The 20,515-nt window shown below is 32.1% G+C and overlaps 2 protein-coding genes across 4 annotated transcripts; one reads left to right on the forward strand and one right to left on the reverse strand.

The window, feature by feature from the left end:
• The first annotated feature begins 1,520 nt into the window (after positions 1-1,520).
• On the forward strand, positions 1,521-18,150 carry LOC115888958 (alpha-mannosidase 2). Of its 3 annotated transcripts, none has more exons than XM_030908848.1 (16): positions 1,521-1,746; positions 2,029-2,181; positions 2,237-2,796; positions 2,850-3,151; positions 11,324-11,510; positions 11,578-11,755; positions 11,968-12,152; positions 12,239-12,424; positions 12,485-12,755; positions 12,808-12,974; positions 13,028-13,231; positions 13,441-13,625; positions 15,716-15,843; positions 15,900-16,175; positions 16,700-16,993; positions 17,052-18,150. In XM_030908848.1, exons 2-16 carry the CDS (start codon positions 2,053-2,055, stop codon positions 17,193-17,195), a joined length of 3,396 nt encoding a protein of 1,131 aa, XP_030764708.1. In that variant the 5' UTR covers positions 1,521-1,746; positions 2,029-2,052; the 3' UTR covers positions 17,196-18,150. The 3 variants fall into 3 exon arrangements, with proteins under 3 accessions (XP_030764708.1, XP_030764706.1, XP_030764707.1); XM_030908846.1 differs by having other exon boundaries at positions 1,523-1,746; positions 15,710-15,843; XM_030908847.1 differs by having other exon boundaries at positions 1,523-1,717; positions 15,710-15,843.
• On the reverse strand, positions 17,941-19,824 carry LOC115888960 (HSPB1-associated protein 1). The gene is made up of 7 exons (XM_030908849.1): positions 19,512-19,824; positions 19,313-19,459; positions 19,100-19,236; positions 18,920-19,038; positions 18,742-18,863; positions 18,573-18,689; positions 17,941-18,516 (listed from the first exon to the last, which is right to left on the reverse strand). Exons 1-7 carry the CDS (start codon positions 19,689-19,691, stop codon positions 18,187-18,189), a joined length of 1,152 nt encoding a protein of 383 aa, XP_030764709.1. The 5' UTR covers positions 19,692-19,824; the 3' UTR covers positions 17,941-18,186.
• Positions 19,825-20,515: the final 691 nt, after the last annotated feature.

Raw genomic sequence — 20,515 nt, forward strand, 5'->3', positions numbered from 1 at the left:
ACCGTCATTTATGTCAAATGTCAATTGGACAGGTGCGTTTGTTGGGTAAGAAGATCCCTAATAATACTTTACTTTGGCTACTGGATAATAGAGGGAAGTACGGTTTACAAAATTGTTAACGACGTTGCCAATATATTATAGAAGTAGATGGTTTTAGGGAAAATAAAAATTGTACAAAAATTTTATTAGAATTTATTTCTATCTAAAATTAACACAGATATATCTTTTAATCGAACATTTTTGTAACGTAAGAAAACGTAATTGACTTCAAACGTATTGTATTAATAAATACACAGTGTCAAATAAAAGGAGTATTTCTTATAAAGGAACGTTAACAATCAATCACGTAGTAGCTCTCTATCTATAAACTTTTCCTAAACATCAACTACATTGTCGGCGCGAATTCAAATATAACAAGCGATAATCAATCCATATACAATCTTATTCAGTTCTAAGCTACGTTTTATAAATGTTTGCAGTTTGAAAATAAGATTTTTGTAAAGAAAGCGCAACATTGATCAGAAATTAAACGATGTAACGTGAAACAAAAGACGTGCTGTAAAAATTACGTGTGTTTTTGTGTATGTATACTGTGTTCCTTATGAATTTTCGTGAAAATTATTTTAATACGATATAATAAGTAACGGAACGCTAAAATTATGTCATGCCAAAACTCTCCATTAGTTTCTTCCGGATCACCAGGTGGCTCTAAATGACGGACCCATTTGTTTTATATCAAGTGTCCAATCTATCTCTAATACGTGACATTAGTCTATGGAGGTACGGCAAATGAGCATGAACATAGGCAGATTCAAATTATGGTGGCTGCCAAGGGTTGGCCATGGGTGGCCTCCAGTTAATTATTCTATATATCGTAGCCGCTATGTTTTCGCGCTTGGTTCGCGCTTAAAAGGGCCCTACATGTAACGGTATCTGAGAGATTTGAACTGTAACTGTACCAAAACTGTACTGTACTGTTTTTTGGAGCATAATCAAAGATAATATCAGATAATATATCATATATCAATAACATGAATATGAGACAGATATGAACCACATAAAACATATAAATATAAGATTTCAAAAACATCTGGTTTGAAGATGGGTTTGAAGCATGATACAAAGAATAAATACAAGGTATGATATTGCGCAGGTTGATCATTACGTCACAGGTGATAAACGGCACCATTGGTCGGCAAGCTCTGCGCGCCAATTTCAAATTGTCAAACAGATGACATAATAAATCTGAAAATAATTTTTCAAATGTCCAGCTCCATGATTTGACATAACTTTTAACTAATTCTTCCCTATTTTAGGTCTTTTTTTTATTAGTGGCAATTGAACAATATGGATATTTTTTTGTTTGGCATATGACGTCACAGGTGGTAAGCGCAAACTTAACGAAATTAGAGCCACTATCGATCATACCTTGTTTTCTTTGTTCCATGGGTTTGAAACAGAGTTTGGCAGAGATATAGACGTATCTCTATATCACTGAAGATGGTTTTAAGCAGGTTTGAAGTTTAAGCTGTGGTTTGAAGTTTGAAGTTTGTGGTTTGAAGCCTGTTCCTGATTTATCATTTTATGGTGATTTTATGAAAATATTGTGGAAAATATCAAAATTGAAAGCTAGATTGGAAGATACTTCATTCACAAATCTAGAAATGGATAATTTGAAAATATAGAAAATATGTTAAAATAACTGAGATAATTACCGGTATTTACCTAATTAATAATATATTCATGGTAATTAATTCTATAGGTTTTGTTTTCCTAGAAAATATCAAGAGATATTTCTTATTTTTTCCATTTTACTTACTATATTTATCCAAAAATAGTTTTTTTCTATGTAAATGTAGGTATTTATCAGCATTACATTTCTGTTAATATTATCATAGGTATCTGATTTCTACATAAATGGTATCAGTATATAGAGAAAGAAATAAAAAATAAGGAAAGATCTTCTGTTGAAGTTAAACTTAACTGTATAATTAAATAGGTCATTGTTAATTAATATATAATTTTTAGGTACTTTAATTATTGAAAATCAAAATGAAATTAAAAAGAGCTGTTGTTATCTTTGGATCTTTAATTATTTTAGTAATTATATTTACTATTTATTCTGCTAAAGATTTAACATTATCAGTAAGGAAAACTACAATCACTCAAGAACTAAAAGATGTAAGTAATAAAAAATTTCCTTCTTCATATATGTGACAATTTTTGTATCTATTAGAATCAATGGTTACATTTTGAAGATAGAATAAAACAGCTTGAAGATGATCTCAGCCGACATCACAATGCTGTAGCTGAAATTAAAATTGCAATGCAAAATATGCTTAGTTCAAGTACAAATTCCATTCCATATAGAAAAGCAAATCCAGTTCAAATTCAAACAAAACTAAATATAAATAATATGATTTATAAGTCTTCCTGTCCTTTTCATCTCAGTTTTAAGCCAAGAACGAATGTTCAAATGTTGGACATGTATAAAATTTTAACATTTGATAATCCAGATGGAGGTGCCTGGAAACAAGGATGGAGAATTGAGGTTGATGAAAAAGATTGGAACAGACATAACAAACTTAAAGTATTTGTTGTGCCGCACTCGCACAATGATCCAGGCTGGACAAAAACTTTGGACGAATATTATATTACTCAAACAAAACATATTTTGGATAATATGTTGGTCAAACTTCCTGATGATCCCAGAAGAAAATTTATTTGGGCAGAGATTTCTTATTTTTCTATGTGGTGGGAGGAACTTGAATCTGATCAAAAAGAATTAGTGAAAAAGTTTGTATCAAATTAGTTTTATTTTTTTCTTAGTAATTTTAATTTTTTTTAAGATTACTACATAACAATCAGTTGGAAATTGTAACAGGAGGGTGGGTCATGAATGATGAAGCAAATTCACATTTTATCTCAATCGTTCATCAATTAACAGAAGGGCATCAATGGTTGGCTCAAAATTTAAATTATACTCCGGTCAGCCATTGGTCAATTGACCCTTTTGGTATGGGTTTAACACAACCAGCAATTTTAAAGTACAGTGGCTTATCTAATATGTTAATTCAAAGGGTGCACTATTCTGTAAAGAAAGAACTTGCAAAAACTAAACAGTTGGAGTTTAGATGGAGACAATTGTGGGGTAAGGATTAAATGAACTGTTCTGTTTATTGAGTTAGCATTCTAATAATAAATTTCCAAGTTAAGCTGCATTTTTAAACTCAGGAGTTGAAGTTGAAGTTCCGTTGAGGTTCAATTTAGTTGGGAGTTCGCAGCAGGTTCACTATTTTTGCATTTATAAATTGTCAGTTTTGGTTGTTCTTTCGATTTAAAAATACTTTTGATATATTTCAAAGTTCAAACCAAATAATCCAACATTGAGCAAAATATAAACAGAAATAATCAAATTTATCGTCGAGACTCGTCTGGGAATGCCTGGGTGAACTGGGAGCTCTGGCACGAAGGAACAGAATTAAATTATTCTGGGTGCCGGGTTGTAGTTGGCGGCACTGCGGCATCCAAGGCAACGAAAAAGCCAATGAGCTAGCTAGGCAGGAATTATTGGCTAGGTTATCTATCTTGGTCCAGAGCCAGTACTGGGAATACCCAAATGTATGACCCGTAGTGCACTAAAACTCTGGATCAGGGAAAAGCAGAATGTCCATTGGAGAAACAGACATGGGCACAGGCACAGCAAGGCTTTTATCCAAGGACCTAGCTCTAAAACCGCAAAAGAACTGCTAATGCTGAGCAGGAATAAAGTGCGGATTACAACAGGACACATGGCTGTCAAGTGTTACCTGAACAAGCTCAACCTGTATCAAGAAACTCTTTGCTGCAGACTCTGCGATAAAGATCCGGAAACAGCGGAGCACATAATATGTCATTGCGAGGCTCTGGATCGCAAGCGACACTTTTTTTTTGGGAAAGCTAGGCTAAAACTGGAGGAACTATGCTCCCATCCCATCAAGGACCTGCATAGGCTAGTGCAGGGCACAGGGATAGGGGAGTGGGTGCAGATATACACTGTCCGGCAATAGTGCGTCGGGCATCTGTAGCTCCTAGAATAAAAAACCGAATAAAAAACTTAAAAATTTTGTTTAAGAGCAAATCTAAAGTATGTTCTAGGATGTATTCCAGGAAAATATTTTAACTTCTATAAAGTGGCTCAAAAAGTGTGAATGGATCGGGATGAATTTTTCTAAATTGAACACCCTGCATATTATTGCATTTTTGGCTTCTTTTCAGTCACTTTACATAATCCTAAATACGAGTAAATATATTTCGATAGTTTCAGAGATATTAATAAATAAATAAAAAATATATATTTTTCAGCCTTTTTTAAAAAAATTATTAAAAATACAAGAAGTGTTCTGAAATCAAAACTATATTAGATATTTACTTTAGATGCTCTGTACTTATTTTGCTATAAATATGGTAATCGAAATATCATACAGGATGTTTAAAATTTTACGCCAAACTTTCTAAAATAATTTTTCTTTTTTTTAAATGGAACACCCTGTATATTATTTTTTCAATAGATGGAGATTTGAAAAATGAACATTTTGTATTTAGAGTATTTCAAAATTTTTAACGGTAATATTTATATTTCATATGGCATTTTCCATAGTAAATTTCTATCAAAGCCACCAATGATTTTTCTCTCGTATTTTACCGTTGGGAGAGCCATATGAAATAATACTGCGTATATCTGCGAAACCATTAAATATTTTGAAATACTTTAAATACAAAAAATGTTCATTTTTTAATTCTCCATCTAATCAGAAAATAATATAAAGGGCGTTCCTTTTAAAAAAAAACAAAGAAAAAATATTTTATATTTTAGAAAGTTTGGCGTAGAATTTTGAACATTCTGTATTATTTAAGATTACGATATTTATACCAAAGTTAAGTATAGACCATCTAAAGTAAATACCTAATATAGTTTTGATTTCAGGATAGTTCTTGTATTTTTAATGAAGCTTGAAAAATATAATTTTTTTATCTATTTATTAATATCTCTGAAACTATCTAAATATATTTATTCATATTTTAGGATTATGTAAAGTGATCTGAAAGAAAGCCAAAAATGCAATAATATACAGGGTGTTCCATTTAAAAAAAATCATCCCGATCCACTCACACTTTTTTGAGCCACCCTATAGAAGTTAAAATATTTTCCTGAAATACATCCTTGTACATACTTTAGGTTTACACTTAAACAAAATTCCCAAGTTTTTTATTCTAGGCGCTACAGATGCCCGACGCACTATTGCCGGACCCTGTAGAAAGGGGACAAACACAATAGGCCTCACAGGTCGCAGTGTTTCCGGCAAAGGCCGACCCCTTGTTATGAAAAAAAAAAGAAATAAAGAAACAACAATAAGACTTATTTACCAATGCAGCGGCGCCGCCTTTTATTTCCCTGTTTCACGTGATCATTAAGCGGCGTCCAAGCTACTCGAACAAAATGTTCGCGAACATATATAATTAAACAGATACTAAGTGAAAATTGTGAGATAGGTAGATTTATAAATAATAAAGCCAACAAGTACAGGGTGGGTCAAATTCGACGCTATTAAATGGAAACACCCTTTTCTATAGGAGATAGACGAAAACTAATATCGGTGTCTGGAGCTCAATTTTCATCATCAACATGATGGTGAAAACCGCACATCAATATCTGTTACCGTTTCGGAGTTACGGGGTGTTTTTCAAAAATGTGAATTTTGAACAAATCGCTGTAACTTTTTTGCTATGGAAAATTTTGTATTTCTATGAAAACATTTCCAAAGCACCTTTTTACGTAGAATTTAATGGTTTAAGTATAATTTTTTTAAAATTAATAATTTAAAAGTATCAACAGAAAAATTGATTTTTTATTTGGGACACCCTCCATATTTTTAATTAACTGAAAAGAATTTAAAATTACCTTTCCAAAAATATAGCACACTTGATATTTTGTTATAATCCACTTCGAAATACAGCATTTTTAAAAGTTCGCCACTTTTAACTAGTAGGCTTTGGACCCCTTATTGATGATATGCCCTTAATGAAATTCGAAAGCATATTTTTCCAGCAAGACGACATTTTTGCAGCTAATTTCAAGAATAATTGAATAGCTTACCAAAATCCCAGCCGTTGGCCGTCGAGGCCGCCTGACTTAGTGCCCATGGATATATTTGCGGAAGAATAAAGGTTCTTTATTCTTCCGTATAATCTAGACAAGAATTCGAAATACTTAGCAGTTATGAGAGGGCATCTTTTACCCCCACTGAGTTAATGAATTCCGCGAGAAATGTTCAAAAACTGGCCCGTCTGTCCATAACAGAAGACGGTCGATATGTCGAACACCTGTACCAAAATCTCATATCTTGGTTTGCTATTTATTTTTATTGTTATTAGATATCGTTTAAATGTATTGATGTTGGTTAAATATATTTTAAATTGTTATAAAATTCTGCATCTCTCATAGCAAATATTATTTTCGTTTTAATTGATGCTCACAGCTAGAATTTTTTTGCATTACAGCCGGTGCCATTCAAAGCCTACTTATTTAAAGCGACCGAATTTTTATATACTCTATATCTCGAAGAGGAATCGAGCAAAATATCAAGTGTGTTATATTTTTGGAAGGGTAATTTTAAGTTCTTTTCAATAAATTAAAAATATATAGGGTGTCCCATATAAAAAATCAAATTTTCTGTTGATAATTCTTAAATTATTAATTTTAAAAAAATTATACTTAAACCATTAAATTCTACGTAAAAAGGTGCTTTGGAAATGTTTGCATAAAAATACAAAATTTTCCATAGCAAAAAAATTACAGCGATTTGTTAAAAATGCATATTTTTGAAAAACACCCCGTAACTCCGAAACGGTAGCAGATATCGATATGCGGTTTTCACCATCATGATTTTGACAAAAATTGAGCTCCAGACACCGATATTAGTTTTTGTCTATCTCGTATAGAAAAGGGTGTTTCCATTTAAAAGCGTCGAATTTGACCCACCCTGTACAGCTAGCTTAGGCCTATTAAGGAGCGCGGAGCGCCGAACGGCTAGCTTGTACGCCAGAGCGTGCGTCTGCCTATGCTAGAGCGCGCGCGTTCTTTTTCCGACGGGTGTCGGTAAATCAAAAGGAGCCAACGGCGTGTTTTTCGGCGGACATTGTACCGGACACTTGGAAGGGTCTAATTTAATTTCGGGCGTCCATCTGTGTCTTTTATTTTTTACCGAGTATTCGACAATGGGGACGCAGTTATTGACTGGGATCGTGAAAAACATTTATAACTAATTTGTTTACACAAAGAAAAGATTATATAATTTTAATTTTATTGTGGGTTGAGTGTGAATAGTATGTGAATATTATTTTTATTAAAAACCGGAATTATTATGGGATTCTGAAATTAAAAATTACTAGTTAATAGGAAGTTTGACACCCGAAATGAAATTTTACAATTACATTTTTAGAAATAAATATACCGGGTGTTTCTGAAAAGTGGTTCTCTTCTATAACTTTTTTTATTTTTTAGATAAAAAACGAGATTTGGTATGTTAGTATAGGACATAAATCAGGGTTGATCGACGTTTTCATTTATTTTCGGTCACTACCGATTTCACCGGAAATGACAACAACTTTTGATTTAAATGGTACCCTTGGTATTTTTTTACCGTATATGATAGAAGATGACATTCTAAATAGAATGATATATTATTTTTGACATTTTCAATTTAAAAATGGCCATAAATAAACGTAACGACAATTTTACTCCAAATACCAAGTATGTGGTACCAAATTATTCGTAAAAAATGCTTTTTCCAAATATGCTGAGCCAGCCTCGTACCATTTGAAAAATTTGAGTTATCATTAAAAATACGATTTGGGCATCTTTTAAGTGGTCATGAAAGGATACGAAAAAAAATTACACGATCAAATATATGTTTCCAAAGTTCTTTGATTACAAATTAATAGTTTTAACTCATTCTTTGCACTCTAGACTGAAATTTAAAATGCTACTTTTATTTATTTGGAATTGTCTAAAATTGACGAATGGTATGTCATTCTATTCAGAATGTCATTTTACATAAATATGGATACTTAGGATATAATCTAAAAATACAAAGTTGTAGTCATTTCCGGTGAAACAGGAAGCGACCGAAGGTAATTGAATACGTCAATCAATCCCGATTTATGTCATATACTAACAAACCAAATTTCGTTGTATTATCTGAAAAAATAAAAAAGTGAGCCCCTTTTGAGAAACACCTGGTAGAATCGGCTGAAAATGAATACAGGTCTTAAAAATACACTATAACGAATAATCTACCAAAAGACCCCTGTGACCCTCCGCCTGCTAAATATTGATTCTTCAACGACAAAAGTTCTTAAACTGTTTACCGGTTAATTTATTTAATAAAATGCTTGCACTCGAAAAAACAGCGACTACCTAAATGCATCCTAGATCTATAGAGCAAACTGGTTGTCGCATTTTTCCCCGCACCTCAGTCCTTGGGACCGATGCGATAGGCTGTGCCGTCGTTTACGACCTGCTGCTACGAGTATATACTGTGAATTATATATGTTCGCGAACGTTTTGTTTGAGTAGCTTGGACACGGCTTTAGACGCTTACTCATTGGCTGCCGTTCAAACCATGTTGAAACTGCCGAACCTCGTGAACTGCCGACTTAAACATTGGCCATCTATAAACTCTGTTGAACGTAAAACGAACTGTCATCTTTTCGACGAACTGACTATAATTACGCGCATTGATTTTATAGCGCTGACTGAACCATTTTGAACCTCAACTGAACCACAACTAAAGTTCAACTGCCAATTTCACCAGCGTTGTGTTTTAAAATTTGATTTTATTCTTTCTTTATTTATCTGTTATTGAATAGTAAGTCTGACATTGTACTGGCACTAAGAAATTCACCTTAACTGACTTAACTTTATATTAACCCTAAGATATTAACCTTAAGAACTTAAGGAAATGCCATACATACTTCTTCTCGTACTTATCTTAAAAATATTCTAGTATTTTATTTCTAAGTGCTTGCGCTCATGAAATGTTTTGAACTAACCTAATGATAAATATTTTAGAATTTTAAATACCAGAAAGAATAATTTTTACCATGATTAATAATTAATAATTTTAACAACAAATAATTTCTATACCTACCACAAAATATATTATTTGTTATTTATTATAACAGTTATAAACCGTCAAATTCAACGTATCAAATACGAAAATTCTTAAAAACGCTCCTCTTGAGCATGCGCAAATTAATTATGTATTAGCATTAGCCCTAACAAATAAAAATATCCCATATTTCTTACGAACCGTTAGGTTAAGATCGGTGCGTTAAAAGCATGACTGCTGGAGCTGGCGTTCAATTAACTTCGTTTCCTATTCTTGAGATTAGAACTAATGTTACGTGTTAGGGCCATATACGTATTATTTACAAATATACTCAGCCTAATCTCCAAAAGGTGAAGCCCAAACAGTGAAAGAACAATATGGAATTCTGCATAAGTCTATTTCACCCGGATATTCATTTAACTGCGCATACCTCACCTGAAGAAGTTTTCATTGGTCGATGTTTTTAAAGGGAAGTGGTTGACTGACATTTCACCTAACCTTCAATTTTATTTATATTTTTATTATTTATAACACATTATCATGAAGTTGGAAAAATATCAAAAAATAGTTGGAAACAATAAACTAAACAAAATCACTCTTTTACGCGCACAAATAAAAAGTAATCCAAACAGAACTAAAACAACAATCAATCGGAGTTTGGCGCAATCGCAGTTCAATCCATATCCGGGTGTAATAGACTTATGCAGTTTTAATATGGAGCTGGGTTATGTTGTCTTTTTCTTACGGCACAGAAATTGCACACGGGGTTAAATAGGGAACCCTGCGTATATTTGTAAATAATACGTATATGGTTAGGGCTAAGATCGAAAGCATGAACCAGTCAGTACTGTTATTTAAAAATAAGTTTCTGATACATATTAATTTTGTTGTTAAACAGTCAATATATAAAAAATAAATAAACATGTACAAAATACAAAAAAATTATTTGAGTACAATTAATCTGAGGAAGCAACAAGTGTTTACCTGGTTAAACCTTAAGTCTATATCTCTGGGTGAAACGCGGCGATCTCGACATTACATTGCAAGCGGCTACTGTAGGCGACTGTTATTTTATAACTAATATTTTTTTAAGAAACTGTTCAGAGCTTGATAGAATTTCGTAGAGCAGCAATCTTGACATCACAACACTCCCGTGTAATTAGACCTGTTATTTTTGGAAGTAACAAAACGTTGCAACCTGTTATTTAAAAATAAAAGTTGAAGACACGAATTAAATAATGTGTTAAGTACCAAAAAAGTAGGTTGTGATTTATTTGTAAAATGTCCCAAGTTCCATAACCAACAACATACTGGGTGGCCAGTGGCGCAAATAGACACCGACTTTTAGGGGGGCTCAAGTTTTTTGGGGGTCTTAGCTCACTTATAATAGCTAGTTTAATTATTATATATTACATATATGTATGGCTCTTTTAGTACTAAAATTTCATCACACATGTGGTGCAGGTTTTGATTAAAATTTACTGTTGAAAGAGCCGTTTTTAATATGTTAACACAAATAACTGCTAAACCGTTTTAGGGACACTAATACAAAAAATGTTCATTTTTTCATTCTGCATCTAAAATAAAAATAATATAGAGGGTGTTGCTACAAAAAAAATAGATAAAATATTTTAAATATTGCGATGTTCCAAAATCTATACACAAAAATGGGTGGTGTAATTTAAAAAAAACTTAAAACTTTATCATTACTTTTTTAGGAACACTCTGTATAAAACAATACAATTTTAAAATATGCCCCTTTATTAACCACGCAACATCTGTATAAAACTTCGACGATATTGGCCCCCCTCGCACTAATGGCCCACCCTGTATATAAAGCGGTAAGTGCCACGGCTATTATATTGGAAAAATTCTCAACGGAGACAACGCCCGTTCTTATACATTGGTTATGGACAGGGGCGCATATACGGGAGGGGTAATGGGGGTAATTACCCCTCCCAGGAAGAAGTTAGTAATAATATAGTATTATAAAAAGTGTTCTCTAGTTGCGCCACTGGTTATCGAACAAAAAATATTGTTTATCTTGAAATAATGATTTTGCCACTTAGCAGATTATTTACTTCTAGTCTTCAATTGTTAAATACCAAATCGTTAAATAATAACCCATTGTTTTAAATTAATCATGTACACTTTAATATTTGCATTCACAGATGATTCTGGAGATACTGACATGTTTTGTCATATGATGCCATTTTATGGATATGATATACCTCATACTTGTGGGCCAGACCCTAAAGTATGTTGTCAATTTGACTTTAAGAGACTACCCAACCACGGGCTTCATTGTCCATGGAAGGTACCACCAGTACCTATTACAGACAAAAATGTAGCTGCTAGGTAATCTTCATACAGTAAATAATACATTCACTGCAGAACGCAAAGAAAATATTTTGAATATTTTTAGAGCGGAAATGCTATTAGACCAATATAGAAAAAAATCAAAACTTTATAAGACAAATGTTGTAATGGCACCATTAGGAGATGACTTTAGATATGATCATCCAACAGAATGGGATGTCCAGTATACAAATTATCAAAAATTATTTGACTATATGAACAGGAATTTGAAATTAAATGTTCAGGTATAAAACATTTCTTTTGAAATAATATTGAAACCATACAATGGAAAAAATGCCGTCAGACATGGCTTGGAAATAAACACCCCCTATCAGTGTATATAAAAAATTATATGAGAAATGCAATCGATCGTAATTTCCAAGCCATTTGAACGTCGCGCCGCGCCGTTTTCTTTTTGGATTATGTAGAATATTTTATAAGTATTGGTTTTAAATAGGCACAATTTGGTACATTAACAGACTATTTTAAAGAATTGAGGAAAAGCAAAGATATATCAGAGTTCCCTTCATTATCAGGGGACTTCTTTACTTATGCTGATAGAGATGATCATTACTGGAGTGGGTATTATACTTCAAGGCCATTTTATAAACGTATGGATAGAGTTCTTTTAAGTTACATAAGGTACTTAAATTTAATTTATTTATTTAAATTGTTACTTATTTTCGACTCTTTTTATATTTAATATTTTTTGAATTATGAAATTTTAGAGCTGCAGAAACATTGCATGCGTTAACTTATCATAGTGGAAAATCTGGTACAGATTGGATAGTTGACAAAGTTATTGGCTTAGAACACTTATTAATTAATGCAAGACAAAGTTTGTCATTATTTCAACATCATGATGGTATTACTGGTACAGCCAAAGATCATGTTGTTATTGACTATGGCAAAAGGTATAAATTTATCAGAATTATATCGGAAAATTTGTATAATTGAAATATTAATCATTTAAGACTATTAGATTCCATTCATAACTGTCAAAGAGTTATACAGCTCTGTACTAATATCCTTCTTGAAGGAACTGGCTCACAAGGACCATATGAACAAGATGTAAATTATTATAGCTTTGAAGATGTTTGGCATTCTCATAACAGTTTGCCAGAAAGATTGCAAATCACAATTGGAGTTCCTGATTTGCCTACAAAGAAAATTGTTATTTATAATTCTCTGGCTTTTGCTAGACATGAAGTTGTAACTTTCCATATAAATATACCTTTTATTAAAGTAGATCTATCACATCAACTTTAAGTTTTTTTCTTCATATTATTACTTCTAGGTGTTTGACTTTAGAGGGAAAATAGTTCCTTCCCAAATATCACCCATATTTGAATATGGATCATCTATGTCACAAACGAAATATGAACTTGCCTTTGTGGCAAATATTCCAGCTTTTGGTACAGTTAGCTATACTGTCACTGCAGTTTATGAAGAAAATAAACCAAAGTAAATAATCGAAGTCGTTAGGTAATCAGAATTGATATTTGTTTTAATTTTAGGGAAACCGTATTTCCGCTTGTTAAAATATTTAATCAGTATGGCGATGTAAAAATCCCTAAAGGTTTCAAAGTAGATGTTTCACCAAGTGCCAGTGAATTTAGTTTTCAGAATGGAAGAGTGGCTGCATCCTTCAATAATTTAGGTCTTTTAAAGGCCATCAAAACAGGCAGCACTACTGTACCAGTCCATTTAGATTTTGCTAAGTAAGTATGTTGTCTACTAATATACAGTATGATGGGAAAATGGCATTAAGTTACCTGATTAATGCTTACATTAAACTGTATTACTGTTAACAGCCTGTAAGCCAACTTCCTATATGTTTTGTTTATGTTTTTAAAATGTTGTATTTGTATGTATTTGGTTTAGGGTTTCAACTTTATGTTCTCTAGATATGTCCTTATGTTCTTCCTAGATATGGGGTTGCTTTTCGACAAAACTCTGATAGAAGCGGTGCTTACCTGTTTTTACCAGATGGCCAAGCAATAGAAATAAAAGCTGAAAATACCATTGTAAATGTTATTGAAGGTCCCATTATGTCATCTGTTACTGTTCAGTTGCCTCATGTAAAACACAAAGCTATTTTGTACAACACCCCAGGTTAGAAAATAATATAGAATTTTGAATGTAGAATTTAGTAGTGATCACCCGAGTCAAAAATACTCTGCCAGAATTTAAATCCTCGGTATGTCTCGAGGAATTTTGTCGATCTTCGAAGATTACTCGGAACGCAACTAACACAGTGTGTGGCGTACCATACTCACAAGAATACCAGGTGATTTACGGCTTAGTCGCGATTCCCACTATAACGTACCGTCACCGTCACGTCGAGCTGCCGTCTCGACATAAAACATGAAGTGAATGGGAGATGGACGTTGCCACGACGTGACAGCGACGTTATGGGAGTGTGAATATGTTCATTGTTGGCCATTTTAGAATATTTATTGTGGTGGCCGGCGCGGCGGCTCGACGTTGACGGTGTCGATACATTATAGTGAGACTTGCGCCTTATGCTGAAACCTTTTAAAATAAAAACAAGTAATTCCCCGAATTACTTGTTTTCATTTGGCCTGAAAGGTTGTCAGATAGGTATCAAATTCAGAGTTAAAGAAACAAATTAGTGCGTTAAGCGCAGTCTATGAAAATTTTACTTTCTACATCAAAACACGAAAATATGAAAAAATATTAAAGAAACCTGTTTCACTTAACTATTTATTTTATTACAATATAATTCAGGTCGTTCAGTTACATGGTTCTGTTACCATGTGTTAAGACGGTCCTGCACGATGTGGCGAACACCTTCAAACGTTGGACGCACGGCATTCGCCACATCGTGTGGGAGCGCAGAAATCCATGTGTCGAAAGTTCGAAGCAAGTTCGGGCTCTTGTCGGTAAATTTTACGCGAGTCAAAGGACCTTCCAGCGTTCGAGGCAATGTTTGATGCGCTCCTACACGAGAGTCTTCACGTGGCTGATATTTTACAAGGGATCAGTAGCGGCCTCGTTTTTAATACTATAACGTGGTCTCTTCATTCTAAACATTTTTCGTGATTTGTTCTTTGCCAGAAATATGTAAGTACATACATAGCTATATTGAAAGATTAATTATTGGTTTTCTTTGTGTTAATAAATATCTGACAGAATTTTTGGTTATTACATTAATTTAGTGAAAACACTTAAATTCCCTTTTATTCATTCACTTTTTTATTCATCAAAATTTTCTTCTTGTATTAGATATGTGAATAAGTTTTTACTTTTTACTAAAATTACTTTTGAAATTTTCCGTTTTTAGTTAAAATGTAGTGGAATAATGAAATGATCATTGAATGTCAAACAGGGAGATCAGAAAAAAATATTTTCGTTTGTTATAAAATCGTTGATATCATTGTCATTTAAAAGCCTATGTATATTATCTAAAAAATCAAAACACAAATAACATTGCTTTTTTGAACGATATAGCATGTTCCTATATCTTCTGTTTTTTTTCAGTAAAGTGATTTAAAATTATAATTATTCTATATTATAATGGTTTCGTTTAAAGAAAATCGTTACCATGACAAATATTCAAACTTTATAAGTATCTATATATAGAATATTATAAGATTAATAATTATTCATCACTATTAATAACAAAGATTTGATTGCTCAAGCCAAGAGTATTTACATACGACACTGAGTTAATTTCATAAATGTAGCGCCAGGTTTGCGTCCAACGTTGGAACCAACGTTCGAAGCATCGTGTAGGAGACACATTCGCCAATTGTAATATTGTCGAAAACTGTGTCAAATGTTGGTTCGAACGTTCGTTCCAACGTTGGACGCATCGTGTAGGACCGTCTTTACCACAGTATGTCAACAAACACCGAGCATTATTCGGGTATCGATCGAGACAGGCCTTGGAGTAGTTGGAAAAACAAAGAACATTTTATACCCGAGGATTCCTCGGATGATCGACCGATTATTGGAATCCTCGAGGATCGATACTCGAAGATTGAAATAATCAGATTATTCCTAATACTAGAATTTAGTACAACAGATGTTATAACTTAGTCTAATTTATCAGAATATCTCAATTTAATATTACAAATATACACTCGGCTATAATAAATTCTATTTCATTATAAACGGATTACACCGTATTTTCATCTATTGTAGAAAATAACATAATATTTTAAAATTTTAAGGTGCAGATGGATTAGGTATTGAAATTGAGAACACTGTGGATATTCAAAAAACTAATAATTTCGAAATAGTCATGAGATTATCCACAAATATTAACAATACTGACGAATTTTTTACTGACGCCAATGGTTATCAAGTACGCTGTTGATTTATATAACCATGCTATATTAGCTAAATTACATTATTTATTAGATGTTAAGACGAAAACGGTTTAAGAAGCTTCCCTTACAAGCCAACTATTATCCGATGCCGACCAAGGCTTACATTGAAGATAAAACGACGCGACTATCAATATTAACAAGTACGCCACTGGGTTGTAGTTCGCTAAATGAAGGAAAAATTGAAGTTATGTTAGATAGGCGACTAAGCCAAGATGACAATTTGGGTTTAGGACAGGGCGTTCTCGACAATCATCCCACCAAGCACATATTTAGAATTTTAATCGAAAAGAAGACTGAATCTTGCCAGGTTTGTATTATTTTTAAAATTTATAATCTATCAGATAATAATAAAAATTTTAGTAATTTAAAATTTTTAATATTTGACATTGTAAATAGTATCACTGGTTTTATTGTATTTTCATAACTATATATTTTTCTCTATAAATATACCTTTTAGGAATGTCAAAAGTTGACATATGATATGTCCATTCTATTCAGAATGTCATTTTCTATCGAATAAAGTAAAAAAATACCGAGTGTGTCATTTAAAAATCAAAAGTTATAGTCATTTCCGGTGAAATAAGAAGTGGCCGGAAAGAATTGAATACGGCAATCAATCCTAATTTATATCCTATACTAACATACCAAATATCGTTTTTTATCTGAAAAAATAAAAAAGTTATAAGGGTGAGCCACTTTTGAAACGCACCCGGTATATAAACAAATAAATGGAAACACCAAACCAAAAATTTTTTGTGTGAAAAGCCTGCTTTATTTTTATCATCTTTCGGTTTTTTCGCACTTATTGGTTTACACCCCGTATATTTTTAGGCAACAGTTAGCGATCATCCAGCAGGATTTCCCACGGTATCTGCAGGTGTAGCTTCAGAATCTCTGCTTAATCCGCTAGTTAAAATGCTCAAAACCCAAGACGATGAAGAGAACAAAGCTGAGGTGTTTGCTCCTTCATTTGAATTAGGCGTTGATCTTTCAATACCCACATTTAAGACAAATTTGTTCATAAAGGAAGCTTACCACACGGGACTAGTTATACACCGCCAATTTTTGGACACTTGTTTCTTGGATAAAGTTTTGATAAAGCAGTTCCAGTTGAGCGACGGAAAAGTAAGTATAAAAATAATCTAGTTTGGATTGATACAAATATATGTAATTTATTTTTCAGCTGAATTTAAAAGCATTATTTCCTAACAGCGACGGTAAAAGCCTTTACAAAGCTTCTTTGTCTTTTCTAAAAACAGAAAAACTTCTTGATATTAACGATGATATTGAATTATGTCCTATGGACATGAAGGCATTTTATATTTAAATTTAAGGTGGCACAATTTAGTCAGTAACATGATTTCTTGAATGTTGATTTTCTCTAAAATTAATAGATTATTATACTGTGATATCAAAATAATCTCAAATATATAAATGTTTATGATCTGTTACCACTTGAATCTCGCGAACCAAAGAAACAAATCATGCAAAATTTTCCGATCTTAGATATTATACAAAAAAAACTAGATAGAGGATATAGTTATATCTAAAGTAAAATGGGAACGGGATAATTATTAGTTTAATCCACTGATAGGTATATCTTACTTGGCAAAGATTCAATATTTTAAAAAAAATAGGAATAATATACACAACAATACACACTTAATATTTTAGTCTAGCTATTCACAGATATTTTAATCCTTTTTTATTTGCCTTTAGCCATAACAGTCATAAGAATATTAAATTAAAAAAAGTGCATTTTATTTGCTAAAAGTTTTGCCCCTAAACCATATTTGATTGTCTTTATTCCATATTCCATGTATTAATGATATTATTTTGTAACAGTTTGTGCACTTTTGTTGATGTCCAATATTTATTTAACTTTACTACCTGCGTTGTGATTATGTGATAATTTTATTTTTAACCTTTTAATGCTGGTATAGTGTAGCTGTATCTTATGCTGGTATTATTATTCATTTTGAAATGCAAAATAAATCTTGAATGAACATGTATTATGTGTAATGAGTAAAATATATAACATTTTTTTAAATTAAAAAAGGTAGTAGAACTAATTTATATGGCACAAATATTTATTATAATGCTCATTTTATATCTAGTTGCTACATGATATTATTTAAAATTTAAAGCACTTAAAACATGTATATACTGAACTAATTTTTGAATTATATTTAAACCATATTTAGTCAGATTTACAAACTACTTGTAATTTTAAATTTGAGACTAATAATTCCATAGAAATTCCTAAAATAAAATACATTGAATTAAACTGATTGTTTTATTGCCAACTTTATAGGTATTTATTTTTCCAATAGTTTTTTCATTATCAAGGATATTACTTCATTATCAGTAATAACTTCTAAGAAATCAGATATTTCTTTAAATTGTCCTTGTTGATATGATATGCTTTGTTTTGTTGAAGAAAATCTGTTTGATTGTCCCTGTACAAATATTCTAAATTCTTGATCATTCAATTTTTCAATTTTAGACACAAAAGGGAAATTTGTTTTGGTTATTTCACTTTCAGGTTTTTCTAATCTTATCTCTGGTTTATGCCTCTTGTTAGTTACCTTACATTCTTTTAATTTTTTACTTAATATTATTAAAGCATCTTGAGAATTTATCATTTCCTGAAATAATGTAAAAAATTATATTCTTTTGTTTGACGTCACCTTTTCATTTTTACTTTTATCATGTTTGGATTTAAAATTATTTGTTGGCAATCAGGGTTCTGATCTTTCAATACTCCCCCAACCAAAAGTGCTGTTATGCTTTCTCTAATGTGCTCAATATTATCTTCTGGCTAAAAGATGTAAATTTTCATTGAAGTACTAAAATGGAAAAAAACAATTTACCAATGGCAACCAGGCATTTATACTAATTGCTACATCTAAATTTTCTACATAATGCCACCATTTATGTGGTACAACCAAAAGATCTCCAGGGTTTAAGATTATCTTATGGCAATTAGTTAATCCTAGAATATGCTCAATGCTTTAATATTATTTTAAATTAAACATTTTTATTAACTACCATTAAAATCTGGTACATTTGGACTGAAAAAATTTAGTTTAGAATATATGCTTGATTCCTCATATGGGACACGTGTTGAATTTAAATTTTCTTCTGGAGGAAATAGTAACCATAATTTTCTAAAAACATTTGCCATAAATATACTTAAAAACAAATTTTATCTTCTAATAATATATTTACTGTCCATAAACTTGGTAAACCATATTGCATCCATAAGTATCTACATGACAAGATGTGTGAGCACCTTTTGAGCCGATCCAGATGGTAGAATCTTCAAGAGTAATCTCTGAAAAACCGATTTTTGACCAAACCATATTCTAATATAAAAAATCTAGATATTTATGACTTATTTCTCAAATATATTATTGGTCTATTTGTGAATATTTTACTTACATCCCTAAGATCAACCTTATTTACAAACCAATCACGCAAATGCTTATAATCAAAATACAACCAATCATTGTTACTGTTGGTAGATTGCTCAACAAAATCCTTAAACTGCAAATATTTTATAGTACATGTATTCTCCCACTGAGGACTCTAGATAAAACAACCATTAGTTTAAATATAAGCATTTTAACTTTATAGTTACTTGTGTATATTTATTCTTTCCTAATCTAAATGGTAATTGATCATCCCCAATAAATTCTTGCCACTCAGTTAATGTCCATTTCACCATTTCTGATGAAATATTATGTATAACTAAGGGAGTCTTAGTGTTAAGTATAGTTTGTTTCAGTTCATTTTTATTACACACTTCCAAATCCCCCATTTTAAAAATAAAAAATCAAAAACAAAAATAAACTCAGATCATACTCAGATGAAAAATATAAAATATTTTTAAAATTTCCCCATAGATCATATCATGTCGCTTGTCGCTAGGTCGCTAGACGCCACCAGAGATATAGAAGTAGGGACGTCACCTTTGACGCCACCTAGACGCGTTGCCACCCTAAATAACAAAGAAGAAAGAAAAGGACTTCATATATTTGTAAAAAGTAATACGTATGTGTTCATATATAGTAGGCCCCGTCCAGAGGCCGTCCAGGCCATAAAATAATCAACTAGAATTAATTAGTCCATGGGCTAGTCCATTGGTATGCTAATCTTAATTTAGTCCATGGGCTAGTCCAGGGGGTCCAGTGGGTCCAGGCCCCGTCCGCTGGCAGCAAAAAGGAGACGTTAACTGAAATTTTTTTTTCATGTATAATTATTAATTATTCCGGTCGGATAGTACTGGAGCTGTGGTAAAACTAAAATATATACTCTCTATAAATAATACAACTAATGATTAATTACATGAGACAATACTAGCCAAAGATACTAGCGGATGGATGGGTGACCTGTCTCAACCGTCTGGAAACTTTGTCGTGCTGTGTTTCATGGCAAGAGCAGCAAGAGTGTAAAAATCTAATGACACACAATCTATGCACACCATGCTGATTCTGCCTGTTAGAGGACGGATTTACTCCAACCGGTGATAACTGTGAAAAAGTGGCATTAAAAACTTAAAAAGCTGTGCTGTGAACTGTGAACTGCAAAAACCATCGTGGATCGTGGCATAACGTCGGTTTCCAATGTTTCATAGGTATTTCA

This window comes from Sitophilus oryzae, unplaced genomic scaffold (genome assembly GCF_002938485.1).
Source record: "Sitophilus oryzae breed Bouriz unplaced genomic scaffold, Soryzae_2.0 scaffold_810_pilon_pilon, whole genome shotgun sequence".
Lineage (NCBI taxonomy): Eukaryota > Metazoa > Arthropoda > Insecta > Coleoptera > Curculionidae > Sitophilus > Sitophilus oryzae.

What these genes read in the sequence shown, in the direction of transcription:
- LOC115888958 (XM_030908846.1), top strand. Translation starts at nt 2,053, where the DNA reads ATGAAATTAAAAAGAGCTGTTGTTATCTTTGGATCTTTAATTATTTTA. An exon ending in GTCCATTTAGATTTTGCTAA is followed by an intron (nt 13,232 to 13,440) that starts GTAAGTATGTTG and finishes TGTTCTTCCTAG; the next exon opens with ATATGGGGTTGCTTTTCGAC. An exon ending in CTGACGCCAATGGTTATCAA is followed by an intron (nt 15,844 to 15,899) that starts GTACGCTGTTGA and finishes ATTATTTATTAG; the next exon opens with ATGTTAAGACGAAAACGGTT.
- LOC115888960 (XM_030908849.1), bottom strand. Translation starts at nt 19,691, where the DNA reads ATGGGGGATTTGGAAGTGTGTAATAAAAATGAACTGAAACAAACTATA. An exon ending in AAATGTACCAGATTTTAATG is followed by an intron (nt 18,864 to 18,919) that starts GTAGTTAATAAA and finishes AGCATATTCTAG; the next exon opens with GATTAACTAATTGCCATAAG. An exon ending in TAAATGCCTGGTTGCCATTG is followed by an intron (nt 18,690 to 18,741) that starts GTAAATTGTTTT and finishes TACATCTTTTAG; the next exon opens with CCAGAAGATAATATTGAGCA.